Source organism: Trematosphaeria pertusa, assembly GCF_010094035.1.
Source record: "Trematosphaeria pertusa strain CBS 122368 unplaced genomic scaffold BU26scaffold_1, whole genome shotgun sequence".
NCBI classification, from domain to species: Eukaryota; Fungi; Ascomycota; class Dothideomycetes; order Pleosporales; family Trematosphaeriaceae; genus Trematosphaeria; species Trematosphaeria pertusa.
Genome location: NW_022987212.1, coordinates 1,689,379 through 1,716,240, shown reverse-complemented (window position 1 = coordinate 1,716,240; position 26,862 = coordinate 1,689,379). Strand labels below are relative to the sequence as shown.

The following is a 26,862-nucleotide window of genomic DNA, read 5'->3' as shown; positions in this document are numbered from 1 at the left end:
CTCGTTGCACTTCGGAATGATATTGGGGTGCTGCGCGCCTATCTTCCCAGACTGTTACTCTTCCCAATTCGTGCCAGCTTTCCTGCGCTGCTTTCGCTAAATGGTCTTGCTCTATTTGCGTATTTTTACAGGAAAAGTATAGACTTTAGGAGAGAAGGGGTCAAATGAAATTCAGCTTGTCGAAGAGGCTACGGCGTGGCTAGTATGATTTTGAAGGATAGCAAGGGACAGGCGTCATTGGATTTCACGGAAGAGAGGTTGAGGGATGGAGCAGGGTTTGAGATGGTGTTGAGAATAAGAGAACCGCCGGCATTGAAGCTTGTTAATTTGGGGGCGAGAATGACAGGAATGGGGATAGTGGGAGGTGGTAGAGCATCCGTGAATAGACTCGTATATTTACTGAACTCGCAAGGAGGACACTTGTCGATGATTTTTTGATGAAGTCACGTACGAAGCAGTAAGCCTGGGATCTTCGTACAATAATTAAGATTAACCATTCTAGTAATAAGCATTAATACAAGCAACTCGCTGTCTTCTGACCCCGATTCAAATCTACTACTCCGACAAATACTAAGGGGAAGAAAATCGTTGCAGCCGCCTGGGCCGCATACCGTTGATCAAGGATTCCTACGCATCGAGAAGTAGAACTTAATCTAAGAACCTCTAGGTCGCGTCCGGCATCTCAAATTCTACCTCCCCAATGAAGAGGTCGAACAAGCCCAGCTCTTCGTCGCTATACGCGGAAGACGGCAAGTCCTCTGCTACAGCTGCGTCCTCTTCCTTTCGCACCGCAGTCTCGTAGCACGCAAGTTCTTCCAGCCAGGCGACCGGAAGACCATGCTTCAAAAGGTGCTTTTCGTAGCGCTGCCTGAAGTCAAAGTATGTGTCGCCGCTATTGAGATCAAGGGCGCGGAAGCACTCGAGCTCTGCGTTCAACGCAGTGCACATGAGGCACTCCAAAGGTGTACCGGTGACGTCCAGCTCCGTCGTCGAAGCCTGAGTGGGAGAAACATCCATGACTTCCTCATCTTCGGAGTCACACCCACTGTCCTCCACATTGGAATCCGAACCCATGACAAAATCCGGTTCAAACCTCTGCTCCCCGGGGCAGTCCTCCATGCCCTTCAGGCATTCATTTACGCTCTCGAGTTCGGCTTCATCCACCATCTTGCCAACCAGGGTGTCGTCGCCGTAGTCGCACAAGTCCTGCTCATGCTGATGCATGTTTTTCTGCCGCTTTTGGGGGAAAGTTGAGGCAGTTGCAGTAGGAATGACGCGTTTGGTGGATATATAGAGGAGTTCTGAACAGAATTGAGGACGTAAACCGGTCCGGTTTTCACGCAATGTAGCGTCCTGATAGCTGTGTAGCGAGTCTGGGACTTGCGGAACTGGCGATATTGATGAGTGGGGCTCGGGTATTATGAATAACGTGGACCCTTAACATAATAGTCAATACAACAGCTAACTATGAGATGCAGGGGAACTATTGAATGCATACCATGTGTCTTTTAACTTCAATTCCATTATTTTTATCATGATTCGAAAAGTAGATGGCCTCGCAGGCCTGCGAACCCACAGTGTAGGCCCAGGTAGCTCAACATTGCCCCCCGCGGGCGAGATATCGAAGCCCTACGCTTCATCACCCAACACGAAGTCACGGATCGTAGGAACATACTGCCGTCACGCTCGACGCTCAAGTAACTGCGCAAGGGTATCAATCGTTTCAAAGATTCCGCGGAAACTCCATGGCCTATGCCCGATCCAAGTCCACTACAACCTCGTCACACCCATGTGCGGCCTGTTCATATATAGGCTGCTTGTCTGCGAGTGTTTGTCGCGCCACGGGTGCTTGTCGGACTGTGGAGCCTTGCTCGGCGGCACGACGCTCGTTTGCTTGTCGGTCTTCCTCAGGGGCCTGTTGAGCGGCTAGCGGATTGATTCGGAATGTTGGGCGTTTCGCGATTCCGTGCGCGATGAAATGTGCCCTATAGCGCGCCTTGAAGTCGTCGTATGGATCGATGTCCAGCGCCTTGGAGGTGAGGAAACTGTCCATCTCTTCATCTAGATACAAGCAGATGGGGCATTCGTCTGCCGCGGAGGGCGTTGAACCCGGTCGTCGAGCACGACAACGGTCACCATGCACGCTGGCAGCCAAACTCAGAGAACGCTCACGCTCGGGGCCGGATTCGTCCTCAACAGGCGCGGCAATATTCCCGCCATGATCCCCCCCAGAAAGAGCGCTGCGAGTGCTAGCGACCTCAGTCTCGGATTCTACAACAGTATCCAAGTCCGAATCAGCGTCCAAGGTGTCCTCCATGTGTTTCAAAACCGCCTTGAAGCCTTCTCTGGCGGCGTGCCTCATGGCAGCGCGGAAGATGGAGGCCTCGTCCGCGTCGTAGTCATCCGGTCGGCGATAGCGACGCGAAGAAGATATTGTAACTAGAATGGAATCAAGGGATGTTCCAACACACGAAGACGTATTTTCAGTTGTGGTGGGTAAGTCTTCCTTGGTGTTGGGTTGTTCCGAGAGAGTTGTTGGTGTGGATGGACATATATGGGAGCTATGACGAAATATAGACTCGTGAGGGGAGAGCTTGGGCGGCCATTGTGGAAGGAAAACATAAGGTATATACGTGCAGAGCGAGGTAGCGACGGCCCTCACTGTATTTTATACGGCTAAGATTCTATCAGAGACAGTCTTGTACACGGATACGACGTGGCTCGGGGTCTTACACATTGTTTCTGAATGTTGCGATATGGAGCAAGCAGCCAAATCGGTCTCGGTACCTGAATGCGGAAAGGGACAGTAAGAAATATACCTAACAGGGAAAAGTAACGATCAAATAAAAGGAGGCGCATTGGAAATAGAAGGCTATGATATATTACTTACATATGGTTTGCTATAAAGCTAGACTCTCAACGCAAACGCACACCGGAAGATTTTGGAGGGATCGATGCGAAGGCATCTGTACAGTCAGTTTGTTCGAAGTTTACAACTCTATCGGATGGCCCGCTGAATCTTGATCCGCATACTGCAAATCCTCCATGTCCTCGGCCAGACCGTCTCTCGCATACTCCTCATAGTCAAAAAGCGCCTCAACGACATCCTCCTCAGGCTGTTCGCTCGTCGTCGGTCCGTCATGGCTAACCTCCTGGACAGGCACGGCTGCGACACCCCACCGCTGGAAGCCCTTCGGATTCCCAATGCCAAAGTCCCGAAGCTGCGAGCTCAAGGCTTCGTCCAGCGCATGGTCATGCAGATGTTCGACCAACCTACGTTGGAGGTCCATCCAGTGGGCGCTGTCGATCAAGTAGTCAGCGCTATGCAGTTGCCGGACCTGTGCGAATTGCTCATCGAAGGCAAGGCAGATGTCGCACTGTACCTCGACGGTTTGGACGGTCGGAGCAGCTTGCCGCATATCTGGATCTTCGGAAGCGGAGTCAGACTCCAGGTCCGAGCCTGCTTCGAGATCTGCTTCGTAGCCGTCGAGATTCTCGTCCATGTCTGTGTCGATGGCCTGTTGACGCACAGCGTCGAAGGCAGAATCGCGCGAGGGGTTTGACGAGCGATTCACGTTTCTGTTAATTGACATGGTCTGTATCTCGATTCTGTGTTTGAGGTCCTGTGGGCCATTGAAAGTACGAGTAGGCGGGGTTATATATGCACTTCTTGTGCGTGCATAATGCCGAGCAATGGAGCTTGCACTATGTAGACCACATTGCGCAGCCAGGGCAGCAGAACCTCGTTTCCGTGAGTACACAATGTTGTAATATCTGGGGATTGAACACGAGGGTACGCGCATCCCGATGAATGGAGACTTCTTCGGGTTTCTGTCACCTGAAGGAATTCATTGGGCATTGAAGAATCCAATTTGGATGTGCCGACCCACGGGAGCTGGTGAAAAGTTTGAGCTGGGAGCCCTGGAAAATTTGAAGTGAAGGAGCAAGCGCCAAAGTGGCGGTGAGCAACAGTGTGCGAGGGGTTGTTGCCCGCGTGGAGTTGGTCGGTGGCAAATGTTGGTTGAGGTTGGCAAGGTGAAGGCAGATGGCCCATGCCTTCAGACCTCTCATGGAAGCTTAAGATTCAGTTCTCACGATCCTGATCGCCAACTCATCTCCACGATCGATCAGCTCGATAAAGCATTGTCGTTGCTTGATCTATCGCTCGCACTCCGCAAGATGGGGATCCATACAAGCCTTCGTATCCCCGAGGTTGGCATTCGTGCTGCACCTCCAGCGCTTTCGGACGTTTCAGAGCTCACCGTGCTCTCGAGGACGCCGTCACCGCCACCCGAGCTCACAAGCCTTGGGAACCCTGAGGCTGGCATCCGCGCTACTTCTCCGACTCTTTCAGACATCTCGGAGCTCACTGCACTCTCGAGAACGCCGTCACCGCCGCTTGAGCTTTCTTCTGCATTGCTTTCAGCACTACCTGTTACACCGCCGGCGAAAGTGTGCAGTCCCAAATTGAGAGGACCGGGTGGGCGCTTTATGTCAGCAAGTCCAAAACGACCTGCCTCCCCTGTGAATAGGTCAGTCTTATGAGAAATTCACATCGAACGCCGGGTACTAATTCAGGAAGGTCTCCAAAGAAGCAGAGGACCCCGAAGAAGAACATGTTCCCGCAAGACGTGCGTGGTTCTCCGGACGAAGTCTTCCGCATCGAGCTGCAGCCTGCACCCTACGTCGCTAGCCCGTGCGGTGGTAGCGGTTATTTGCAGACTCTACCGAAGGAGATCAGGCAGAAAATATACGCATATGCCCTCGAAATCAGCGATCCGGTCAGTGCGAAGGAGTGCTGTGGGCCGACTGCAACAAAGCGAGAGCGCGATGCTTGCAAGAAGCATGGAAATACTTGTAAAAAGATCGGAAGGGGCAACGGCCTTTATGTAGGAACCCTCACCACGTATTCCGGAAGGTTCAACCTCTTCTTGGTATCGCGGGAAGTGAAAGACGAGGCATCATGGGTTCTCTTCAATCTGGGAAAGCTGTTGCTCAAGGCGAACAACTCAATCGCTCCATACATGACCGGGTATCGACAGAAGACGCTTCATCGACTTCCAGGCATCCCCAATGGCGGGAAGGCGATGTGTATGTGGATGACGGCCGCGCGTTTCCGAAACGTCACCATCGAGATTCCGGCGGCGACTCTTAAGCTCCGTGACCCCGCCGTATATATCGCGCGCTTGAGCGAGGCCGCATCGCTGCTGCTTAAGGCATGGGAGCTTCAGTCGCTGAAACCGACATCGGTCGTGCCACACACCGTCAGCGTCAACCTCGGCACGTTCTTCACTCAAGGTATTCCCTTCAACTTCCACACCACGGGCTCGGATTTTCGGGAAGTATGGGCCCTCAATAACGGTCTGCTGCTCGACCCGGACTGGGCAATGATGGCTATTGAGGCTGGTCGCAGTCTTGAGCGAATGGTCTCGGTTGTGGGCCAACATCGCGGCGCCTCGATATGGAAGTTCGTTGCGGTTGGAGCAAGCGGCAAGAACGACAAGATTGGCGCACGGTGGCTCCGTGCCCTGGAAGCAGCCTGCCTGAAAACAGGGGTATCTTTTGAGACAACGGCGGAGTAGTCGAGATGCGCAAGCGATGACGTGGGACAGGCTCATCATCTGTTATCGGGACCACTAACAGCGTGACGCGCAGGGAAAGTGGTGCTTTGCGGGAAGCCCGTCCACTAGCGATCGCTCTTGGATGGGATGCATGGCAATGGACGGGGATTTGGAGTTTATTTCACTGTTATCTTTGGTCATCTTTTAATATCTGTGATAACTATCCGGCTAGTAATAGCAGTTTAGATGCTCCTAACGCATCCCGTTGACGTCCCATTCATGCATTGGGGGTGTAAGGTTGCGGAGAGCACGGGTTGGACGGTCTTATAGGAGCCCGTGAGCGATCGATCATCCAAAGCCATCAAAGTTTGACTGGTAGGTCTGACTGCTGTGCTTCAGCGCGAGTGATTGCACCTAGAGTTGGTGTAAGAGGAGATGTGAAATCGACGCGGTGGACGCGTTGGAGATCGGTCGCTGTTTATGTCAGCGACTAACCCCATATGGACAGCCCTAGAGAGCGGCATGCTCCACGTGATCTCAGTCTCGTCAGCATGCCCAACTCTCTTATTCAATGAAAACCAGTGTCTGGTGTGAGCTGGATGCTGAATTATACAGCTTTGGATCCTAGAATATCCCTCGCAGATTCTCTTCGCATTGTAGACTGTGATTGGATCCAACCAGTGTCCGAAATAATTCCGAGGGTTCGCCTAGCTTTATTCTCCCTGCCTCGCAAAACTGTCGTACCTAATCCTCATCCACATCCCTCATCATCTCAAGCGACGAACCTTGGGAGAAATACGACCGTGCTTCTGTTTCTGGAAGCAGCTGTCTGTCAAAATCCCCCTGAAATACGTGGTCCCGCTCCCCTGAACCGGCGCGCCTCAGTCCCCAAATCGCGTATGCTTGCCACCAAAAACTCCCATTGAATCAATGGCCTCAGTTGCACGAGCTTCTTCAGTCGACAGGCATTTGAACTGAATTCCATTTGCCCTGGCGCACTCCTCCAGCTTCGCCAATATGTACCGACCTCCCGTCTTCTTCGACTTAATTTCTGACATGGCGGTGAACGTCCACTTTCCGCTCTTGTCCTTTGCGGCAATCCGCTTGATCATGGTTTCCAGGTTGCTCCACGCTGCGGCGCGCACGTGTTTGAGGACTCGCTCGGGGTGGGTGGATGGAAAGCCCTCCTTGAACATTGCCCCAAAGCGGACTGTTACGAGGTGTGGCGGATTTCCAGAAGGCTGCAGAGGCTGTATCTCCCAGTGGTCAATGAGCTGACGGGCTGCTGTGCTTAAGGCAAAGGTGCAATCCTCTGGTTTGCCCTGTCGAATGAATTCCGCTGGCACGGTGAGCTCTACAAAACGATAGCTGGCGACAGACATCCACATGTCCTCGAACGCTGCCCGTCCTGCAGGCGTCCCGTCGTGGTAGCTAACCACTTGGCGAGCATCCAAATGCAGCACGACTTTGTTATATAGGAGCCACGACGCTTCTTCTCTCACTCGTCGCGACGTGGCAAGGAGGGCGAATCGCGATGTGCGGACCGCTGGAGGCCGTCGGTGAAACCAGCAAATGAAACGTCGTGGGACCAGAGCACCGCAGCACTTCCGCAAGTGTACCGGACGCTCGATCTCAAGCGCGAACTGAAATATCGATTGGCGGATTTCTACAGGTACCATCTCCAGCAGGCCGAGGCTGCCGTCGGTCGGTTTGTATGACGAACTCCGGATTGAACTGTCATTTGGTGTTAGTACTCTATGCCCTTCTATTTGCAGGCCCTTTCATCACTTTTCGGGCGCGCTGTTGTGGAAACGGCGCCAGAGCTCCTCGGTGTCGCTGGAAAAAGCCTTCTTTGCCCGCTTCGTAAAGGAGCCGTAAGCGCTCGCCGGTATTTCCGTATCGATCCGACTCCGACCACGCCACGGTAGCCTCAGTCTGGGGTCCATATCTGATCGAATGTTCGGCGGAGCGTGTGGTGTTTAGATGTTAGGGCGGGATTGCCCTTGAAAAGAAATTTGTCTTGGCGCTATCACTTACACTTGCGCTTTCACTTCGTCACCGCTTCCGGACACGCCCCAGAAACAGCGACGTAAGTAACCCCGGAAGATACGAACGAACTCCACTACAGCCCATCAAGACACTCGACATAGAAGAGGAGGCTGACGACTCCGATTATTCCTCCAGCCACCCACCGATTCGGACTCACCCCAGGGTAAACCACCGAAGGTAGCTCATGTTGCATCGTCTATAAACTATCAGCTAATCACTATAGTACCTTGTACGCCAGCTGGATCCCCTTCGACCAATTGCAGCCCTTGACGCTCACCTGCCAGAAAGAAGAATATCGCCTCTAGGGTCGCACCGCAATCACCGGCATCCCTTCAGTCGTATCAACCCTCGGCGACCACGCATCCATCTTCGACTTCCAGAGCTCACCCTGCATAACCTCAGGCCAAACATCGCTGACAAAGCCGTCCCGCTCAGCATGTTGTCTGTGCACAAGCTGCGAAGCCAGTCCAGCGAAACCCCCTTCGACGCTGCTGGCTGTTATTCCCTTTGCCCGCAAAACACTAGTAGCAACGCGTGCGGTGTCCCCATCATAGCAGGTGACGCATACGTTCTTGCCAACGAGCCCATACGAGTCGACTTTCTCTTTTGCGAACATATCTTCCAGCTCCTTCCACTGACTCTCCAAGACCGCAGGCTCGAAGAATGGGCTCGAAGTGGTTGCGCTCAGACTCGGCAAAGGGAGATTGTATGAATGCGGAACATGGTCGGATGCAAAGTCTTCCGGTTTTCGCAGATCGAGAAGAACAGTTCCTTGCTTCGGAGTCATCCCGTCGAAGAACTCCGATGCGGCTCTGGCTGGGTCGAGCTCCCATGCTTCGTCGTAGCGATACAAATCCACGGTCGTCAAGTTCTTCGAAATGGTCAGTTACACGCATAATACTGGTTTCGTCACCTACCTGGTTATGTATGGGATGGAAAGCGGCTTCGCCGAGCTTTCCGAAATACTCGTCAATATACTGGTAGGGCAGGTCGCAACACACGAAAGCGCATTTGATCAATCCATCAGGACCGCTTATGTCGGATAGTGTTCCGGCCGCCTTTTGCTTTTCCAAGTAATTGAGAAGTCCTAGGAGCATTAGTACTAGGTGTTCCTTGTGGTACCTGCAATTACCTTTCAAATTGAAGCCTGACGAAGGGCCACAGACCAGGCCTTCGCGGCATAACTGTAACGACAACGAGAAGGAATCAATAGAGCCTACTTCCTCGATGGTATCGACAGCATCCCGCCAGGGGAATTCGACTGGTCGGAGAAGAGCGTAGGATCTGGGCCCCGGTACTCTATCTCCCGCAGCTGTGCAGACTCTACTTGGAAGTTAGTAGCGCACCGGTTCTCAAGAAAGGTTGGCGTACCCTATCCTAACCACTGAGGGCTTAGCCGTCTTGAAGTACGTCCCAATACCAGTCATTGTTCCCGATGTACCCAGCCCGGCGCAGACTACGTTGATATCCGGTAGCTGCTTGAGGATCTGGGGGCCCGTCCATCGCATGTGCGCTTGCCAGTTCTTGGAGAGTTAGTCTGCTGATGACCATCGCAAGTATGAAGGAACTCACCCCGTTGTTCTCGTACTGATTCGCATTCAAATATTGCTCATCCTGCTGTGCTAGACTCCGCGCTTGCTGGATACCACCTCTTTCGTCCAGCGGTTCGGGTTGCGAAGGGCCTCCGAACAATGTTCTTTGCCGCTCAGCATATGTGCGTCGGAAGGCATATAGGGATACTCACATGTCTAGACCGAAGAACTGCATCAACCGCAACTTGGACGCCGTCGTCTTGTTGCTCAAGAAAGCTCGAACATCCTGGATACCGTGGTAGATCCGAGACGCCATAGCTAATGAGATTACCGTAGAGCCGGAACTGTACTCTACCACTGTCTTGGTCTTCTCCGGTTGGACGCCAGATGCAAGCATGTTCATTGCTGTGCCGTACATTAGCGTCTATGGTGCCCAGTGAGAGACACTTTAGGCGTCCCACATACCTGGAAGGATCTTCACATTGTTCGCAGGATGCATCGACATCATCTTCGCGTAGATCCGGACACCGTCCCCATGGTACGGATTCAGAGAAGCGGGGATCTCAACTAGAGGAATCGGCGGCTGGCAATCGGGGTCGAAGAACTTCTTGAGCGCGTCAGGACCAGAGTACACATTGAGTGGATTGTTCGATGCCATGTTGAAGACCAATGTTCAGTGAGTAACAGCGGATCTGATTAGATGCGGAGCCGGTGCGTCGGACGGACAGCAGCACGCTCTTTAACAATGAGCGGACACGAGGCGCGGACCCTGATCTTCATTCCAGAGCCATTTTGCGCTCGTAAGTGGCACCCTGGTACCGCTGTTGCCGAGTTGCGTGAACCCGGCATTTCGTATGCCCAGGGACCCTTCAGCAAGTCCTCGCGCACACTCGACGAGACATGTCAACACTGTTTCACTCTCACCCTACTGTACGCCGGGCTACCCTGTTTTCCACACACCTTGATGGTTGCAGGACGATGAGGATCGGCGGTGCGACGTGTGCCATGGAGTGACATTCCCGTCCCTTTACACGTTCTCTTGGAGAAGATCGGGACATGCCGCGGATGGCCCACAGGGATCTCCAACAGCCCAGGTGGCTGGAAGCAAGTGAGTACCCTAATTTACGCCTGTGCTCCGAGGTACAGGCGGGTCGACGGAGAGCGGTCACGTGAAAACCGCTAAACACGGACGTCTTTCCCCATAACAGTAAGCACCCTGCTGTCCAATTAACCTCAACATCACACATGAAACGCTTCGTACCCTGCCGCTGACGACGTGGCATTCAAATTCTTCACAATTTCAGTCGCCCAACTCTCTTGGAAGCTCTCGGCACTCTTCAGCGTACGTAACGGACGGCAACAGACCGAACCCTTAGCACTCAATCCTTCGAATTCCCCACCTAAACGCTTCATCGTACCTTGTCGATCATTTAGATCATTTACTTTTCATATTACTGCCGTGTGCTTGAAAAGGAAGGAAGAGATGGTATCAGGGTAGGCGTGGTCGCTGATTGGCTGAGAAGTGAGCTAGTTTGCGGGCGTTTCTGCGGACGACTGCGCGATCACTCTGTGCATCGCTGTAGCCTGGTAGCGCACAGATTAAGGCGCTGTGGGGTGTAGATCGCTGCGTAGTGGGCTTGTAAATGCTCCGAGGCGGCGATGTCGGCCGTAGTATGCAGGTTCTTCTCGACACTGCATTCGGCACCTCTCCTACAGTCGACAGGTCCCGGGCATCTTGCGCTTTCTGGCTTTCTAGCTTTTACTTCAGGATGGATGATACGGGGAAAGTTGAGGAAGGAAAGGGCACGCCTGCAGTATCGTCCTCTGGCGAGAACACGCCGTCGCAGGAGAAGAATGTAGCCCCGGACTTCAATGAGCAGACGAACTATGTCCCGGTCAAGACTATCATCACCGTAAGTAGCCGCAGCATAGGACTCATTCATAGCATATCACCGATGGAAGAGTTGAGATATTCCTCGCATGTGCGAGCGTCGACCTGCTCGCACTGATGGACCAGACTACGCTCGCCGCCAGCTTGACCATCGTCAGTCGCGATCTGGGGGCCAGCTCCGAGAGCGCATGGATAGCAGGCGCATACTTCTTGTATGGCACCAACCCTGGCTTTCCAGGCCAAACCAACTAACTCATGCGACACACAGGACTTCAACATCTTTCCAGCTCCTCTACGGCCGCCTCTCTGACATCTGGTCCCGCAAACTCATCCTACTAATTGGAATCGGTATCTTCTTCTTCGGCTCGCTCGCAGCTTCTCTGGCGCAAAGCGCTATGCAGTTGATTATCTTCCGTGCTTTCATGGGCGTGGGAGGCGGTGGGTTGATGACGGTGGCGCAGATGATTGTTAGTGATATCGTCCCATTGAGGGAGAGAGGGAAGTATCAGGGTATTTTGGTGAGTCCGGCGATTACCTGAAGGGATTGAGTGGATTCTACGTATACTCGATGGATTGCTGATTCTGTATCAGGGATCGGTCGTGGCGCTCGCGAATGGAATTGGTCCAGTTATTGGCGGCGCTTTAGCTTCTCAGACGAAGGACGGATGGTAAGCAAGATTAACGCATGACTCCAGTATCGAAACGCTCACGCATGGCCAGGCGGTGGATTTTTCGCCTGAATTTGTTCGTCACGGCTTTGACTACTGGCTGCGTCTGCTTTTTCATGCCGTTGAGAAAGGTTTATGGAGACTGGAGAAAGTAAGTGCAACTATTTCAGTCACTTGAGCTCAGCTGAATGGGGGTAGAAAAATTGCGGCTATTGATTTCTTCGGCGTCTTCCTCGCGTTGGGCGGTTCTACCCTCCTCGTGGTAAGTAGACGATATTTAATGATCGAGTTCTTGCTAACGAAAATAGCTCTCTTTAACATGGGCAGGGGGCCAGTATCCCTGGGGCTCTGCTCATGTGATCGCCTCGTTGGTCGTAGGAGTCTTCGTTTCGCTCGGATTCGTCGTTTGGCAGTGGAAAGGAACGTCGATCCCTTTGGTACCCAGTAAGCATAAAGCTCTCAGAAACCCCCATCTTCTCCTCCAGGAGGCTTACAGCAGCCCAGTGCACATCTTCAAGATACGGCTTGTCAACGGTGCAATGCTCACCATGTTCATCAACGGTTGGAATTTCCTCGTCCAGGTTTACTATATTCCGTCGTTCTACCAGCTCATTTACGGGTATTCTGCGGTCAAGGCTGGGTCTTTACTGCTGCCGATCACCTTGATGCAAAGTAAGAATGTTCGCGTGTTGAGGAGTGGTTCGCTAACGCCTTGGTACAGCTCTTACGAGCACGCTCTCAGGCTTAGTCGTTCACTGGACGGGAAGATACCGAGTAAGTACACGTTACGTAGAGGAACACAGAAAACATCTGCTGACATGTTCCGACAGGAAAGCATTCTCGCAGGTTGGATCGCCTGGGCTGTTGGCCTCGGTCTCTTTTCCACGCTCGATAGTAGCTCAGGGTTGGGAAAGCAGATCGGCTACGCACTTCTGACTGGTTTCGGAGTCGGCCAGACCCTGCAACCGTACGTCTCCGTCATATTCTCGGACAGGCTCAAGAAAGCGTACACTAATCACCCAAGCAGGTCTTTGATAGCAGTCCAAGCCGGCGTTGAACGGAAGAACATGGCTGTCGTGACTTCCGTCCGCAAGTGAGTATCCAAGCTTGAGCCCGCTCCAGAATATTTTATATTGAGTTCATCAAGCTTCATCCGCAATCTCGGCGGCACGCTAGGCCTAGCAATCTCCGGGACCGTGATGTACGTTTCCAGCCCCTCTTCAATCCTCCCCTAGTTCCACTAACCCTTCCCAGTAACAACGCAGTCCGCACGGCTCTGCTCCCCTCCGGTCTCTCGCTATCAGAGATCCAGCTCCTGCTTAACTCGCCCGAGACCTTTCGCGACCGTGTTGGCGAGTCTCGCTTCGAGGGTATCCGCGACGTGCTGGAAGAAGCGTACAAGAACGGCTTCCGGATTGTTTTTATCATTGGTGCAGCATTGGCTGCGTTTGCGTTCGTGGCGGCGTGGTATACGATGCCACAGGTTGAGTTGAAGAGGGAAGATGATGAGAAGTTGAAGGAGGAGGGGAAGGCGAGGGCGAAAGGAGCTAAGGGAGATGGCCAGGCGTGACTGCTGAGCTAGCCGTATGAATTCGCTATTTCTTTCAGACCTGCTGCCGCGAACCTCACTCCCATGCATTGAACACCACCTAGAACGCAGAAGTATAGAAAGGACCATAGATTTGTACAACCTCCCGATAATCCGGCCAGGAAGAATCCCAAATGAATAAGAAGTCAACAACAACCCCGAAATGCCCACAAAGCACATCACTGCCCATCTGCATTCTGATAGCACGGAAACCAACAAATCGTATCCTCAGTCCCCTGCACACTCCCCGCCACAACCTTACAATACCTCAACGGCTGCCGATTCGGATCGCTCTCCGGATCCGTCCACGGCCCCCTCCCATTCCCACTCGTCTCGGAGTCCCACGCGAAATTATTAACATTCGCATTCGCCTGGCCGGGCGCATACTCGAACTCGAGCTTCGTCCCCAGCGCGCCCGTGCGCCGGATCTGCAGATCGTTCGGCAGGCCCAGCAGCAGGCACGTGTCGCCATCGTTGGGTAGCGAGCAGGAAGTTGTAGTCTGGACGTCGTTGTTGGCCCAGTCGTCGAGGACAACGGACGAGATGTCGGTATCCGAGGTGCGCGTGAAGGAGACGCCGCACTGGAAGAGGTTGGCGTACACGGTGTTCTGCAGCGCGTACTTGTTGTCGTTGCCCAGGCGGTTGTACGGGCTGTCGACTTTGCCGCCGCCGACGGGCTTGTCGGTGAGTCCGAACTGCATGCCGTCGCTTCCGCAGTTGGACGTGCCCTGGCCGAGGCAGAACTTCACCTTCGCTTGGTCCGCGCTGCCGATGTTGGTCAGAAAGTCCACGCGGAAGAAGTCGTCTCTGTTCATGACGCCCGCGGGCCGGCCCGGGTAGGGCCCGCCCTGGTTGTAGACGAAGTTGCGCAGTTTGGCGCCCAGGGAGCCGTTTTCGCCCCCGGGCATGCAGCGTAAGCTGTTTTTGTTCGGCTTGCTGGCGAAGTCGGGCTGTTGGGAGAGGGCGGGCGGCCATTCGTCGCATTGCCAGTCGGTGGCGGTCGGGTTGCTGAATTTCTGGCTGAAGGGGAAGTTGGTACACACGCTGCCGCTGAAGGGGTTGTTGAAGTTGCAGCCGGATTCTATGCGGTTGCGGTCGTCTTCGCCGTTGTTGCCGTTGGGACCGATGTACGTGATTCTGTTCGCGTCCGGGTCGTTGACCGCCTGGAGGTATTGTTAGCTGCTTGGAAGGTTCTTTGATTGGGATATTGGAGGGCGCACTTCGCATCGTATGTAGTAGCAGGCGTTGTTGCATGCACTTTCAGAGCCCTGGCAGTCGACCTGGAAGGTTCCGAAGTCGGTTGGAGCACGCTTGTGGAACATACGCTCTGCTCGGCCGGGCGCGTAGTAGTTTCCCATGCTATCATCTGCCGCTAAACCCAGCGAAGCCTGCAGAATAAAGGCGGACGCAACCAAGTTCCTCACTTTGGTGAAGTCCATCTTGACGAGGACGTGAGAGTGCCTGAACGAATGACAGTAATGGAGATGTAATGGAGATGAGCAGCTGGCTGCTGAAGAAAGAGACGGCTAGTGGCTGGATACTCTCACCCCGAAGCTCTCCGGCTCATATTTATACGTTCGATGCTCCTCCAGCTCCTAATCATACTGTAGTACCCTAGATCGAGATCTCAGAGAGGGCAGTGTAGTTGGCTGAAACAGAAGGAAACGAAGGCTCTACACATGCTTATTTCGGGATATTGAAAGGAGCAAGCCCCGTGCTACAACCTAGCCAATGGCCGTGCAGTGTAAGCTCGAATGCATGGGAATCGGAGCCTACGGGAACTGCTGACTACATGAACGGACGGTTGGCGGCCTAAGGATAGTGTACGACCAATACCTAGTCAAATCGGTTTTTCCGTGCCGGAAGATCACGGCTGGGGCCGCAATTTGAGGTTGTACGTAATAAGAGAGGTCTTGCGTGAGATGGGCGCTTGTACTCCTGGGGCACTGGCATGAACTACATAGGTAAGGATACATAGCTAGAATACCATCTTTCGCTGCGCAGTGAAGTCACTCTGTTGGTGGTGTTGACCGATTCCGTGGGATAGAAATACTCAGGAGTTCTCTGGCTGGAGAGGGAGGCTGGATGGGGTGAGAGAAGGTCAGCCGCCTCCCGAACGGTAGCTGCGTATCATCGTGTCGATCGATCGGGATGCCGCTTCGCCCCGAGATTGTTTCAGCCTTGTGGCCTGTGGATGGCTTTGGTGTATTTGAGTTGAGGTTGATCCTGCAGGAACCCGGGGCGCGGTTGAGGGTGTGGAGTCCTGCTGATATTGCTGGGGCCAAATGACGTCATGGGCGTAATTCTATCGTGCACAGCCTCCAGGATCGCGTTTGGTGAAACGACCAAAATCCCATGTCTATCAATAGCATCAATTCATTGAAAGAAACCTGCGATCGCGTTGCACAGACAGTGTATAAGTGAGTGCGCGCTCTTCTCGGCTGACATCCGCAACGATTGCTCCACCACCAAGCATGTCTCTTCAAGCACCTTTCGCGCTCTTCGTAACAGCTAAAGACATTGATGTCGATGTATGCTAGCTCTTCCTTGCTTCTGATGCACAAGGCTAATCCATGCAGAACATCAATAACGGCTTGAGACGTGCCTGGGAAGGCAACTACAGAGGCGGGTGGCAGCTCTGGCTCGCGACCGACTCCTACGACGACATCCCCAAGGCGCGCAACGACAACGAACTCCCCACGGGTACCGAGCCTCCCATCTCAGACACCTTCACTTCTCCCTGGGTCGGCAAATCGCTCGAAGACTGCGCGAAATGGCTGCAGCAAGCGCCCGCAGACTCTGCCGTACACAGAGACTACTTCACCGCCATGAACGAGTTCTCAAAGAAAGACGACACTGTTCTAGTCTGTCGCGTGAAGTCGAAAGATGGGGATAAGATCGAGCTGGAGTATTTCCCGCAGCCCACGGATAAGATAGTTATGGAGATGGCGACGAATGGGGGACTAAAGTTTGATGAGAAGGCGCAGAATTATCAGAGGTCGAGGATGAAGGACGGGAAGCCGGATAGGAGCAAGGCGGGTCCGTATCAGTAGAGCTCAGGTTTGGGGAAAAGGAGGTTTCATTTTACAATCGGTTGGTACGTGTGACTTGTTCGACTCACCTTCACCAACCCTTTCGTCGCGTACCATGCCAGTTTCATCTTTCACAGTGAATGTGTGATTTCGCATCCCGCATGCGCTGGACTAATCCATGACGAGAAGCCTTCGAGCAGAAGATACCCTCATTAGACTAACAAATTGGCCAATTGCGGGACCGAGCCGAGCAAGCTGGTTGCGGCACGCCACCAACACCAACAGTTACACGAAATATCTTCCGCCCCTGCGTCTGAAACCCAGTCATTGGCGATTGATAAGATACCATCCTGCTTCTCGGATATGCAGGGCACGTACACAGGATGACATTCACTGTCGTCTGGATATCGGACTTTGCGGAAGTGCCTCGGCGCTCACCTTCACCAACTATTGCCCACCGGCGAGACTATTTCGTCTTCACTAAGACCTGGGCGCGTCCCCAAAAACGGCCTTTATTCACCCGGGCAATGAAGACTCTTCGATTTTCTTCGCGCCTGGGTCAAGCTTTTACGGTCCGCTCGCTTCTGCAACCGTCTTTCTGACCACCAACGCGCGCCGCTCTTTACGATGCTGCGCGACTTACAGGCGTCGATCATCGTCGTTTGCACCCTCTCAATTGTCATTGCGACGAAGGCGATCTTGTGCAGGTATTGGGGACGTCGTCTGACGCGGAGGCCATGGCACGCAGACGACTGGCTCATGGTAGTCGCATACGTACGAAACAGCGTCGAAGGCCTTGACTCCTGCTGACCACTACAGCTCATTACTCTACTCTTCCTCATCTCCGCCATATATGGCGTGTTCCGGCAACAGTACGGCAAGCATGACTGGAACATATCCGCCAACGAACGGATTGCATCAGAAAACCATCCGGGTGTGAGCGTTGCTTCTCTCCCTCCTCCTCTAGCGGCGCTGATGTATTTGCTACAAAGAACCGCTTCGTGCTGAACGGCTTCGGCATCCTTTCTATGGTCTTCTGCAACCTCTCCATCACGCAGTACTACACGACGCTGTTCCCGCATTACCGTATGCGCATCGCCTGCAGAGTCTTGCAAGCTCTCACCGTCTGCTATGGAATCATAACCCTCGCCTTACACCAAATTCCCTGCGTGAGACATCGGTTCGGCAAACCTAAGGCGATACATGAGCCTTGCACAATAAATTTTGCGTCGTTGGCGGTATACAGCAGTGTGTCGGGGATGTGTTTGGATCTGGCGAACGTCTTGTTGCCGATGCCGATATTCTGGAGACTGCATGTGGATTTCTGCAAGAAGGTGCGGCTGACGCTGTTGTTCGGCTTTGGATTCCTGTAAGTCATCCTGGGAGAAAATAATCCTATGATGGACCAGGACTGACTCAAATACACAATTAGTATTGTCGGCCTTACCGCGACACGCGTCTATTTCTTCGCCACCACGGAGAGCAGCGATAAAACCTACCAAGCGGGTCGTATCATCCTGGTCAACGGGCCTGAGCCTGCTCTCGGTATACTAGCCGGATGTCTGCCGGTCATGGCGCCTTGCTTTCGTCTGGCTTCGGAAAAGATCAGGTGGAGCCTGGAGTCTTCCAAAAACTCAAACGAGGAGGAGAATATCGTGGGAGACCCTGCGTCGGTCGTTGGTGCTGCAGAGGGAAACCCATCTACCCCTGGAAAGAGGTTTGGCCTGGGCAATGAGATGAGGTGTACTGTTTGAACGATCAGGGCTTGATACATTTCCACATACGGGTTTGGTTGTGAACGTGGTTAGGAAGGAAGTGAGCACGGAGCATACGATTGGGAGCCCCGGGGCGCTGTTCATCAGAGCACAGGCATGGATCAGGTCTTCCATGAGCTGACCCCGTTTTCGTCCAAGAGGCTCGTGAGTCTTCTCTAACGCGCAGAAACTTTTGATATAGCCGGACATACCACATTATACGCGAGTCCTGACGCACGAGGCCGACCAGGATGCCTATCGCGCAGTACCTTTGAAGCCAGAGTTGATCCAACCGGAGGCGAAGCAGTGGCCGAACTGCTCTATTGCCTGCCGATTTCCACCTCTAGCGCGAATAACAGATAAAGATGCTGTAGTGGAGATCAGTAGGGTGGCTTACCTTTGACAGGCTGTACTACTGTAGTCGCCTAAATGACGCGGATTGGCGGGGGGAAATGGCTCCATTATCCAAATGGGGGTACATGAACGCCGAAACGGGATCGGAGCTGTCGATGAGTCTCGATTTGATTCAGTGGAACGGAGTAGGACTTATCCACCTAGTTTTCAAGTATAGATAAATGGAGTTGCGTAATGCAGGATTCTTCTTACCCCATTGCTCATTAACCCACCAGCATAGTAGCCAGATGCCTGCTCACTGGCATTCCTAGCGTCGTGCTCACCTCCGTAGCTAAAGAACCTTTACTCATCCGCAGGATCCAACTTCTTACCCTGTCCGTGCTTCAGCACCTCTTCCCTCTTCTTGCTATCCGGCTCGCTCGGATCCCGCTTCATCTCCGCCTGGCTCTGTGTCTGCTCCTCCTGCCCTCCAATCCCCGACTCGGCAGGGTTACTAACCGGGCTCTGTGTTGAGCCCCCTGTTTCTGTTTCTCCTCTCTCCTTTCCACGGCTCTTGTTAACCTCCTGGTCTTCTGCATTGCTTGCTTGCGGGTTTGCGACGTTGGAGGTGTTCGGCGAGTCTCGTGTGGTTTCGCCGGCGTAGGTGCGGGAGAGGACTGGGGAGAGAACTGGGAAACAGTGGTTAGCTAATGATCGTGTGGCTAGGCGCGGGGAGAGCAGGCTGAGCATACCTTGACTTCGCTGTTGGAAGGAGCGACTCAGGAATGGCGCCGATGAGCGTGGTACTGTTCGAAGCATATTGGAGTTCATTGTGAATTACGTGGCGTTTTGGGTATCAATTTGAGGTCTTCTGTGGAGCTTGGAAGGAGAGAGTTCTTGGGGGTTTGCTGAAGTCCAGTTGTACCTGCAGAATGGATATATCGCACTTGAAGTTGACGTGCTTGTGATGGCTCGGGAACGTCACCATTTCGTCACCGACATTCAAGGTGCAATAAAGCATGGCGTAGGCAGAAAATCTTAACACTGTTTGGCAAAAGCATATCAACACCCATATGCCCATTTATTTGGGGGAAAGACCTTGTTGTAATCGATGAAACGAGATATCACGTGACCCTCAAACAACACCATTCTGGAGGCTCTAGTGCAATGCTCGTAACCATCCGTACTGTATGATTTTTATTGATCTTGCTATATTTTGTTATGGACACACATTCTGGGAACGGAATTTATTTTTGGTCAAGCTAATCCTGTGATTGGCTGTCCACCGTGGACGCACGTTGATAGATCGCATTGATTCTCAGTCTGAAACCTAGCTTAATCCTAAAACGGATTTCAGGTTTCCTACATGGTCTTCAGAGTTCGAAGGTTTATTTAATACACCTTCAAATGGCTATCGTTTTTACCAGTCGCCTGGGTACTCGGTCTTATTCCCGGTGCTCCCGAATGGGGTAATTGTAAGCACTACAGCATCAGTGGGGACTCCAATCACAGTCCCCCCACGGTTTGCGGGATACAGTACAGTAGGAGGGAACCATATCTTCGGATATATTTACATCCTATCGGACTTTGGGCTCCGATCTCCGGATACGCATAGAAAGGAAAAAGTCGTGCGGCGAGAAGCGTCAGCCCTACGATGCACGTTCTTCGTTCTGTGAGCCCCATCAAGCACAGGGTACATGCTATGCATGTCTGTGTACCTGCAGTCCCCGTGGTGTGTATCAGCCACGTGCTCATTGTCTCACAATGGTCAGTCGGCGAAGGTTTGTCTTTATTTACACTATTATTACCGCACCTACCCACTGCACTATACTACCTTACTATTAATAGGTAAGCTTGGTAGCATATACAGTCTCTTTCTATATACTCTTTTCATCTTAACGCCTAGTTTGAGGAATGTTGAGGTGGAGTCGGTCTTCGCCGATGTATATTCCCGAGAAGGAAATTATAGCCACTCCCATGTGATCCCGGACGATCTACATGTGTCCCAACCTAGTTCCGGCAACGGTAGGCACCAGTGCAAGGATCTCTTCTGCCGTCCCCGCACACTGACGCGAATTTTCCACCAGCAGACCACTTCCCACCAGATGTTCACACGATGCCCGGTTTTCGTTGGAAAGCGGGTAGGAACTTGGGGTTATATGTGGAGCCCCGCAAAACAATTTTCATGGGACGCGGCGAATCAGCATTCCTGTGGAGCTTCAGTACCCCGAAGCTCTTTCTTTCTAGGTTGGTTCAAATGCACGGACACAATGGTGCCAAATTTTGCTCGGCTTCATGCGAGCTTCTATAAGACGGCCCAGCACGCTGGTCCATGGTTTCTTTTGCTTTCCGTCCTCATATTCCATGTGACGTGCAGGAACTCCTGAGAGTAATTCAACTACTGGGGTTGTGTGGAAAACATCTCGTCATGGATGCTACCACGCGTAGCGCGTCTGTCACCTCTGCGCTTGTGCGCACGGAACTAGCATACAAGAACCGATGGCGAAACCTATTTCACAACCCCAAGCTTCTTTTCATTGCATTCTTCGCATCGTAAGTTACCACTTTTCCATCTTCGTGGATCGACACTGATTTCTACATAGTTTCGGAGGCTTCGAGTATGGCTACCAGCAAGGCGTCCTCGGTCAATCCCTAGTCATGCATCGATTCGTTGACAACTTTCCCTCCGTGGTCAGCTCGTCCTCCGCCACCGGCTGGCTCACTTCAGTCCTCCAACTCGGCGGTATCTTAGGCTCGCTCTCTGCCGGCGTCATTGGAGAAATTTTCTCCCGCAAGTATACCATGTTTAGTGCATGCTGCTGGGTGGTTCTTGGTTCGTACTTGTACTGCGGTGCGAGTTATCATAAACCCCAGTTGCTCTACGCCGGACGGTTCTTCACGGGTGTCGGTGTTGGCACGTTCTCGGGTGTTGGTCCGCTATATAATGCTGAGCTTTCGGCACCGGAGCTGAGAGGCTTGCTTGTTTCATTCTATCAGTTTGCTACGATTTTGGGCATTATGCTTTCGTTCTGGATCGGCTATGGATCGTAAGTGCTCACTGCTAGCCACACCGCATCGGCCCCGTCGAGTCGTGACGTGCTAACAAGCTGTAGGAACTACATCGGCGGCATCGGCCAAGGCCAATCGAATCTCGCATGGCAACTTCCCTCCATTATCCAGGGCATCCCAGCCGCCATCCTCGCCATCGGCATTTGGTGGCTTCCGTTCTCGCCACGATGGCTCGTGAAGAAGGGCCGCGACGAAGAAGCACTCAAGACGCTCTCCTACCTCCGCAAGCTACCCGCCAACCACGAGCTCGTACAAATCGAGTATAAGGAGATCAAAGCTGAAGCCCTATTCGAACAGCGCAACTTCGAGAAGCATTTCCCCAACCTGGCTGCGAAAGAGGCAGGCAGTGTGTGGGTACGAGAGTTTGCGCAGTACTACCAGATCGTGAGGACCTGGGATAACTTCAAGAGAGTGTCGACTGCTTGGCTGGTAATGTTCTTCCAGCAGTGGTCTGGTATCGACGCGATTATTTACTATGCGTCGAACGTCTTCTTGTCGCTGGGGTTGACGGGTGGCACGCAAGCACTGCTCGCTACTGGCGTCACTGGTGTTGTGTTCTTCGTCAGCACGCTCCCAGCGATGGCCATTATCGACAAGGTCGGGCGCAAACCTATGCTGCACGTGGGCTCCATCGTCATGTTCATCTCGATGGTCATCGCGGGCATCATGGTCGCGAAGTTTCGGCATGATTGGGGGTCGCACGCTGCCGAAGGCTGGATTGTCGTAGCTTTCATTTGGCTCTATGTGGGTGCTTTTGGTGCGACTTGGGGACCGGTTTCTTGGACGTTGGTGTCAGAGATCTTTCCGTTGTCTATTCGGTCTAAGGGTGCTTCAATTGGTGCATCTAGCAACTGGGTAAGTTCATCACTGTAGGGGCTCGTATGCCAAAACTGACTCTCCCAGGTCAACAACTTCGCCGTCGCTTTCTTTGTTCCGCCTATGCTCTCTGCCTGGGCTTGGGGCACGTACATTTTCTTTGCCGTCTTCCTTGCTGGCGGCATTGTTTGGGTGCACTTCCAGCTCCCGGAGACGAAGGGCGCTACGTTAGAGGAGATGGACCGGGTTTTCAAAAGTCGTACCGGCGCTGAGGATGCGCTTATGCTGGCGGAAGCGAGGAGGGAGATTGGTCTGAGTATGGCACTTGAAGCGGATGCCATCAAGGCTGTCGAGCATGGCCCACAGTTGAGCGAAAAGGGTGAGCAGCGTGTCGAGGCAGTATGAGGCAGGCCTGATGTTTGAAGATCGCCATACTTCGGCCCTTCTTGGAAGGTGACTCGGGCACCTGCAGCACGTTGCACGCCTGTCGCTGGTACAAAACCCCTCATTTCCGCTCCTAGATAGTTCATCTACCCCTTCGCTCCTCCACCCCTTTGCTCCTCTACAAGCTTTCGCAAACATGACTTCCCCTCTTCTCCCATACGACTACACTCCGTTACCCAACGATGACGGCTTGCGAATTCTCATCCTAGAGCCAGCACTGAACTTCAGCGACCCGCTTCGAGCGCGAATGATACATCGCAGACTAAGAGACGACGTCATAGAGTTAGAATCCCCCGACCCTCCATACCACGCTGTGTCCTATACATGGGGCGTGCCGAGCTACACCGAGGATTTGATCTGCGATGGACGCATTCTCAAGATTACCCCGAACGTGGAGAGCGTGCTACGGCATCTTCAGAAGAACAAGGAGAGATATTTGTGGATTGACGCACTCTGCATCAATCAAAGAGATGATGCGGAGAAGGCTCGCCAGGTTGCTCGGATGGGAGGGATATTCGGGCGGGCGGACAAGGTCCAGGTTTGGCTTGGAGAAGCGACGGAAGAGGACGAGATACCGACGATTTTCGAATGGCTCAAAGAGTGTGTCGCGAAAGAACGGTTTATCCAGAAAACCAAAGAGGGTGATCGATTGAGAAAGGGAGTCATCTTGAAGATGGAGAAACAGAGACGCCTGGTCGTCCGACTACTCGCCCGACCATGGTTCCATAGACGATGGGTCTTGCAAGAGGTGGCGCTTGCGAAAGACGCCACCGTTCGATGCGGACCTTACAAGACGTCTTGGAGCTGGCTTACTCAAGGCATATCGATCCTCGGACCACACGTATACCGTGGGGCTCCATGGTCGGCCACTGCGGTGAATGCCAGACGAAAGGAGTATAATATCGTGGACTTGCTCTACAAATTCGACACGAGCGAGTGTAGAGACAACCGCGACCGGTTTTTTTCCATGTACGGAATATGCAAGCCGCTTGAGTCGCTCCAGCCAAAAACGCTCCGAGGCGCTCGCCGTGGTATCCAGATCCAGCCGGTGGATTATTCGGAATACTGGGCTGACACATACATTAATACGGCGCAGCAGTTTATTCTCCACGGATATGTGATCGCGGTTCTTCAGCACGTGCTGTCTTTTGGTTCTCTTCATCAACAGAACCCGTCATGGCCATCGTGGGTGCCTAGATGGAACCGGAAAAGATTCGCAGAACGTGGTGGGATTTCCGAGGACAGGCCTAGACACTATCTTCCTGTTAGTGCTATGCCTACTGTAGTTAATGGACACGGTGGTATTCGGCTGCCGGGATTCCTTTATGAATTGAACAAGTTTACCGGTACCACAAATTGCTGTTTGGAGCACCAAAGCGCCGAATTCATCTTATCTCTGGCTGGATCGCCCTCCAATGAATGCTTCGATGAAACAGCAAAGCTGATGAGAACAGCCCAGATGTGTCTGTGCCTCACTCAGGCCATCCTTGATAAAGAACGCTACCACGAATCCGCGAAGCTGGATCGGAGCAATTTGGGATTGGAGGACGATGGACCTTGTGGTGGGTCATCCATTCACAGAAAAGTGAAGGAAATGTCGGAAGATATGCACGATTTGTTCTGCGGAGATTTTCGAGCGGAGGAAGATATGAACAGGCTGCAGAGCCGCTTGAAGAATGCAGTCTTGCGTACGCTGTTCACTCAATGTCAAGATGAGGAAGGCCTTAAGGGAGATATCCGACTTTGCGAGGAGGTCAAGCGATTAAGAGAGACAGACGTTTGTGACTCAGAACAGTTGGGTGTGGCGGAGACAATTTCCGAGGTGACACGAAAGCCACCCGCACCCTATGAATTTCAGGAGCCGGGGGAGGAAGTCGTTGTCTCGCAGGTCAACACTACACTCGACCCAAAGGAATGCCGACGCTCAAGCCCGATCACCCGACGAAGCGAGCACGAGAGGAATGCTTCTCCATCAGACAGTCCGACTAGGAAGAAAATCAGCTTTGAAATACACAAGCTGAAAAACTACAAGCTGTGCTCATTTCAGCACCAGTCAGCAATGCCATGTGTTACCCCTCCCGCAGCAGAGCCAGGGGACTGCATGTTTGATGTACGCGAAAACGACGACGAATATCGCGAGAGGCCCTTCTTCCATCTACTATTGCGTTCTGTCCGAGATCCCACGATAAAAGCAGACATCCCCATCTTTCGAATTGTGGATCTTTGTTACCCAGCGAACCACGACCGTGAATATCCCGAGTAGGGTGTAACCGAAGTTATCATTATTTGAGAGGCTAGCATGTTTTTGTCTGCTGGTCCCGGCGCAAGTAAAATCCCTTCGTTCACACAATATCAATCATCCTCTCCGCCTTAGAATGAAGTTCCCTTTATCTCCTGTTGAGCAATCTCTTTTAACTTGCATTGTCTGTAGGCGCGACTTCCCAAGACACCTGCATTTGCTTCATTGGTACTACACAATGTCAGAGATAAATCTTACATACTACATCTCCATGCACCACTCTATCGCCATTATATGCCACGAGAACTCACAATTTCCATTGTGTAAATCCTCGTCGCGATTTCCGTCCACGATGTCCGTCTATCTCTTTCCGGCTCACGAGTATATACCCCGGCATCCACCATGTATATCCCCACCATACTCAAGAACTACGTCGCTAGTAACATTCCCGACACTCTTCCACCATGCGCTCCACTACTCGTAAGTACAGCGCGCCAGATGACTATAACGGCCCTGAAGACGCCAACTTCGACGCCGCTATTGACGAAGCAATCCGAGATTGTGTCGCGGCCAGCAGTGGGGCCTTGGTTTACGACTCAGAACTCGAATCTGGCTTTGACCCTGAATCAGAGCGGAGCGCGTCTGACGTCGATAGTGGCAAGGGCGCTAACGAGGAAAGCTGCGAGGAGCAGGCTGAGGCTGCTGTAGAAGAGCCCGCCGCAGACCTGGATGTCGGCGACTTCGAAGTTGCAGAGGAGCCGGTGGTTGAGCGCGAGCCCTCACTAGTTCTAGAAGGCTGGGACATACGTGCTGAGCGTTCGCCCTCCGAAGCTTCACTAGCTGGGCAATGTGAGCAGTGTTTCGCGCTGAGGGACGAACTAACACACCTGCGCGATTCCGGCCAGTCTGGTAGTGCGCTGTTCGCAGAGAGTGAAGTGCGCATGAGGGCTCATCTCGCCACGCACGGTGTCGAAGTGGATCTCGCCGCGATACTGGGCGTAGTGGCAGGTGCGAATAAGCCAGCTGCACCGGAGCAAGTCCCTGCCCAGATGGATATGGAGTCCCAGGACTTCTTGCAGCAAGTGGAGGCACAGTTCGAAGCAGAGCCACTCCAAGACCAAGACTTGAACGCGCTGTTCGATTTCGACGCTTTCGAGAATGCGCAAAACGTGAGTGAAGCTGGACTACTTGGTCCGCTGTCGGTCGCTGCCGGGTACCTAGATGAAGAGGATGACGATGATGACGAATAGGTCTTTTGTCCCTCGTGCCCGATCACGAAGCTCGCTCTTTGCCTACACTCAGTCCAGTACTCACATGCCCCTGATGCAGAAATGTTTTCCATATCACCAAATAAATAAGTCACGTCATACATCCGTTCATCCAATACTTTCCATCAATCTCAAAACTCTTCGTGCAATCCTGCCATTAGGAACAGCCTGCTAACAGCCCTAACACTGACTGCTCTTAGAAAATATGATGGCACAGCACATTGAGCGCTGCGAAAGCAAGGTACGTTACGTACCAGGAGAATCACTCACTTCTCCGATCCCCAGCTCCGACTACCCGCCCTCATCGCCGCGAGCCACGTACGCGCCATTCGCAATACCCATTACCTCAGTGGCTTCACAAAGGCCCGTCAAGCATCATCGAGGGACCACCAAGCTAGCGCAAGCTTTTCTCCCGCCTTGGCTTGCAGACGTCGTGAATAACTCCGCAGTCATTGGCCCCAGCACCGTTGAGCAGATATCACTGCCACGTAGAAACGTGTATACGGGTCCTAGCCACTGGCACCATACCCCAAATAAGAGTCCTCCGGCCGTGTAAATAACGCCGAAGGCGCGGAATTCGACGAACATGGAAGTTTGGGCCGGACAGTGCATCACGTG

The 26,862-nt window shown here is 52.9% G+C and overlaps 14 protein-coding genes across 14 annotated transcripts; 7 read left to right on the top strand and 7 right to left on the bottom strand.

Annotated features, from left to right (window-relative positions):
- Positions 1–663: 663 nt before the first annotated feature.
- BU26DRAFT_557628 (uncharacterized protein) lies at positions 664–1,224 on the bottom strand (the record flags this gene model as incomplete). Its single annotated transcript, XM_033832480.1, has 1 exon — positions 664–1,224. One exon carries the CDS (start codon positions 1,222–1,224, stop codon positions 664–666), a length of 561 nt encoding a protein of 186 aa, XP_033691157.1.
- A 526-nt stretch (positions 1,225–1,750) lies between these two features.
- BU26DRAFT_557627 (uncharacterized protein) lies at positions 1,751–2,362 on the bottom strand (the record flags this gene model as incomplete). The annotated part of the gene is made up of 1 exon (XM_033832479.1): positions 1,751–2,362. The coding sequence occupies one exon, from the start codon at positions 2,360–2,362 to the stop codon at positions 1,751–1,753; it is 612 nt and encodes a 203-aa protein (XP_033691156.1).
- Positions 2,363–2,990: 628 nt separating this feature from the next.
- On the bottom strand, positions 2,991–3,886 carry BU26DRAFT_545565 (uncharacterized protein; the record flags this gene model as incomplete). Its single annotated transcript, XM_033831792.1, has 1 exon — positions 2,991–3,886. The coding sequence occupies exon 1, from the start codon at positions 3,801–3,803 to the stop codon at positions 2,991–2,993; it is 813 nt and encodes a 270-aa protein (XP_033691155.1). The 5' UTR covers positions 3,804–3,886.
- Positions 3,887–4,700: 814 nt separating this feature from the next.
- Positions 4,701–6,032, top strand: BU26DRAFT_574071 (uncharacterized protein). Its single transcript, XM_033834324.1, has 2 exons — positions 4,701–4,857; positions 4,894–6,032. The coding sequence occupies exon 2, from the start codon at positions 5,025–5,027 to the stop codon at positions 5,580–5,582; it is 558 nt and encodes a 185-aa protein (XP_033691154.1). The 5' UTR covers positions 4,701–4,857; positions 4,894–5,024; the 3' UTR covers positions 5,583–6,032.
- Positions 6,033–6,514: 482 nt separating this feature from the next.
- On the bottom strand, positions 6,515–7,063 carry BU26DRAFT_406872 (uncharacterized protein; the record flags this gene model as incomplete). The annotated part of the gene is made up of 1 exon (XM_033822870.1): positions 6,515–7,063. A coding segment is annotated over one exon (549 nt), but the record flags the coding sequence as incomplete, so codon positions are not given.
- A 729-nt stretch (positions 7,064–7,792) lies between these two features.
- Positions 7,793–10,077, bottom strand: BU26DRAFT_536425 (cysteine synthase-like protein B; the record flags this gene model as incomplete). Its single annotated transcript, XM_033831352.1, has 8 exons — positions 9,608–10,077; positions 9,355–9,547; positions 9,183–9,306; positions 8,982–9,133; positions 8,743–8,933; positions 8,528–8,697; positions 8,062–8,481; positions 7,793–7,813 (listed from the first exon to the last, which is right to left on the bottom strand). Exons 1-8 carry the CDS (start codon positions 9,798–9,800, stop codon positions 7,793–7,795), a joined length of 1,464 nt encoding a protein of 487 aa, XP_033691152.1. The 5' UTR covers positions 9,801–10,077.
- Positions 10,078–10,877: 800 nt separating this feature from the next.
- BU26DRAFT_536424 (MFS general substrate transporter) lies at positions 10,878–13,448 on the top strand. The gene is made up of 13 exons (XM_033831351.1): positions 10,878–11,055; positions 11,112–11,245; positions 11,302–11,551; positions 11,625–11,701; positions 11,754–11,852; positions 11,900–11,963; positions 12,010–12,145; positions 12,206–12,373; positions 12,423–12,475; positions 12,532–12,668; positions 12,729–12,794; positions 12,849–12,902; positions 12,956–13,448. Exons 1-13 carry the CDS (start codon positions 10,912–10,914, stop codon positions 13,269–13,271), a joined length of 1,698 nt encoding a protein of 565 aa, XP_033691151.1. The 5' UTR covers positions 10,878–10,911; the 3' UTR covers positions 13,272–13,448.
- A 20-nt stretch (positions 13,449–13,468) lies between these two features.
- Positions 13,469–14,611, bottom strand: BU26DRAFT_536423 (uncharacterized protein; the record flags this gene model as incomplete). Its single annotated transcript, XM_033831350.1, has 2 exons — positions 13,469–14,452; positions 14,510–14,611. The coding sequence occupies 2 exons, from the start codon at positions 14,609–14,611 to the stop codon at positions 13,469–13,471; spliced, it is 1,086 nt and encodes a 361-aa protein (XP_033691150.1).
- A 1,152-nt stretch (positions 14,612–15,763) lies between these two features.
- Positions 15,764–16,342, top strand: BU26DRAFT_498860 (uncharacterized protein; the record flags this gene model as incomplete). The annotated part of the gene is made up of 2 exons (XM_033826368.1): positions 15,764–15,820; positions 15,869–16,342. The coding sequence occupies 2 exons, from the start codon at positions 15,764–15,766 to the stop codon at positions 16,340–16,342; spliced, it is 531 nt and encodes a 176-aa protein (XP_033691149.1).
- A 606-nt stretch (positions 16,343–16,948) lies between these two features.
- BU26DRAFT_557619 (uncharacterized protein) lies at positions 16,949–18,075 on the top strand (the record flags this gene model as incomplete). Its single annotated transcript, XM_033832478.1, has 4 exons — positions 16,949–17,095; positions 17,141–17,257; positions 17,314–17,690; positions 17,754–18,075. The coding sequence occupies 4 exons, from the start codon at positions 16,949–16,951 to the stop codon at positions 18,073–18,075; spliced, it is 963 nt and encodes a 320-aa protein (XP_033691148.1).
- A 696-nt stretch (positions 18,076–18,771) lies between these two features.
- On the bottom strand, positions 18,772–19,285 carry BU26DRAFT_574033 (uncharacterized protein; the record flags this gene model as incomplete). The annotated part of the gene is made up of 2 exons (XM_033834323.1): positions 19,161–19,285; positions 18,772–19,097 (listed from the first exon to the last, which is right to left on the bottom strand). Exons 1-2 carry the CDS (start codon positions 19,237–19,239, stop codon positions 18,772–18,774), a joined length of 405 nt encoding a protein of 134 aa, XP_033691147.1. The 5' UTR covers positions 19,240–19,285.
- A 1,271-nt stretch (positions 19,286–20,556) lies between these two features.
- BU26DRAFT_513003 (quinate permease) lies at positions 20,557–22,841 on the top strand. The gene is made up of 4 exons (XM_033827526.1): positions 20,557–20,961; positions 21,012–21,455; positions 21,522–22,332; positions 22,381–22,841. Exons 1-4 carry the CDS (start codon positions 20,837–20,839, stop codon positions 22,696–22,698), a joined length of 1,698 nt encoding a protein of 565 aa, XP_033691146.1. The 5' UTR covers positions 20,557–20,836; the 3' UTR covers positions 22,699–22,841.
- Positions 22,842–22,873: 32 nt separating this feature from the next.
- On the top strand, positions 22,874–23,911 carry BU26DRAFT_472177 (HET-domain-containing protein; the record flags this gene model as incomplete). The annotated part of the gene is made up of 1 exon (XM_033825414.1): positions 22,874–23,911. A coding segment is annotated over one exon (1,038 nt), but the record flags the coding sequence as incomplete, so codon positions are not given.
- A 1,264-nt stretch (positions 23,912–25,175) lies between these two features.
- On the top strand, positions 25,176–26,257 carry BU26DRAFT_513002 (uncharacterized protein). The gene is made up of 2 exons (XM_033827525.1): positions 25,176–25,816; positions 25,864–26,257. Exons 1-2 carry the CDS (start codon positions 25,441–25,443, stop codon positions 25,887–25,889), a joined length of 402 nt encoding a protein of 133 aa, XP_033691144.1. The 5' UTR covers positions 25,176–25,440; the 3' UTR covers positions 25,890–26,257.
- The last annotated feature ends 605 nt before the right edge of the window (positions 26,258–26,862 follow it).

Coding starts and splice junctions, on each gene's coding strand:
- BU26DRAFT_574071 (XM_033834324.1), top strand. CDS start 5,025: ATGACCGGGTATCGACAGAAGACGCTTCATCGACTTCCAGGCATCCCC.
- BU26DRAFT_536424 (XM_033831351.1), top strand. CDS start 10,912: ATGGATGATACGGGGAAAGTTGAGGAAGGAAAGGGCACGCCTGCAGTA. Junction 12,146..12,205: donor GTCGATCCCTTTGGTACCCA/GTAAGCATAAAG, acceptor ACAGCAGCCCAG/TGCACATCTTCAAGATACGG. Junction 12,669..12,728: donor GTCGGCCAGACCCTGCAACC/GTACGTCTCCGT, acceptor TCACCCAAGCAG/GTCTTTGATAGCAGTCCAAG.
- BU26DRAFT_513003 (XM_033827526.1), top strand. CDS start 20,837: ATGGATGCTACCACGCGTAGCGCGTCTGTCACCTCTGCGCTTGTGCGC. Junction 20,962..21,011: donor TTCATTGCATTCTTCGCATC/GTAAGTTACCAC, acceptor ATTTCTACATAG/TTTCGGAGGCTTCGAGTATG. Junction 21,456..21,521: donor TTCTGGATCGGCTATGGATC/GTAAGTGCTCAC, acceptor AACAAGCTGTAG/GAACTACATCGGCGGCATCG.
- BU26DRAFT_513002 (XM_033827525.1), top strand. CDS start 25,441: ATGCGCTCCACTACTCGTAAGTACAGCGCGCCAGATGACTATAACGGC. Junction 25,817..25,863: donor GCCCTCCGAAGCTTCACTAG/CTGGGCAATGTG, acceptor GAACTAACACAC/CTGCGCGATTCCGGCCAGTC.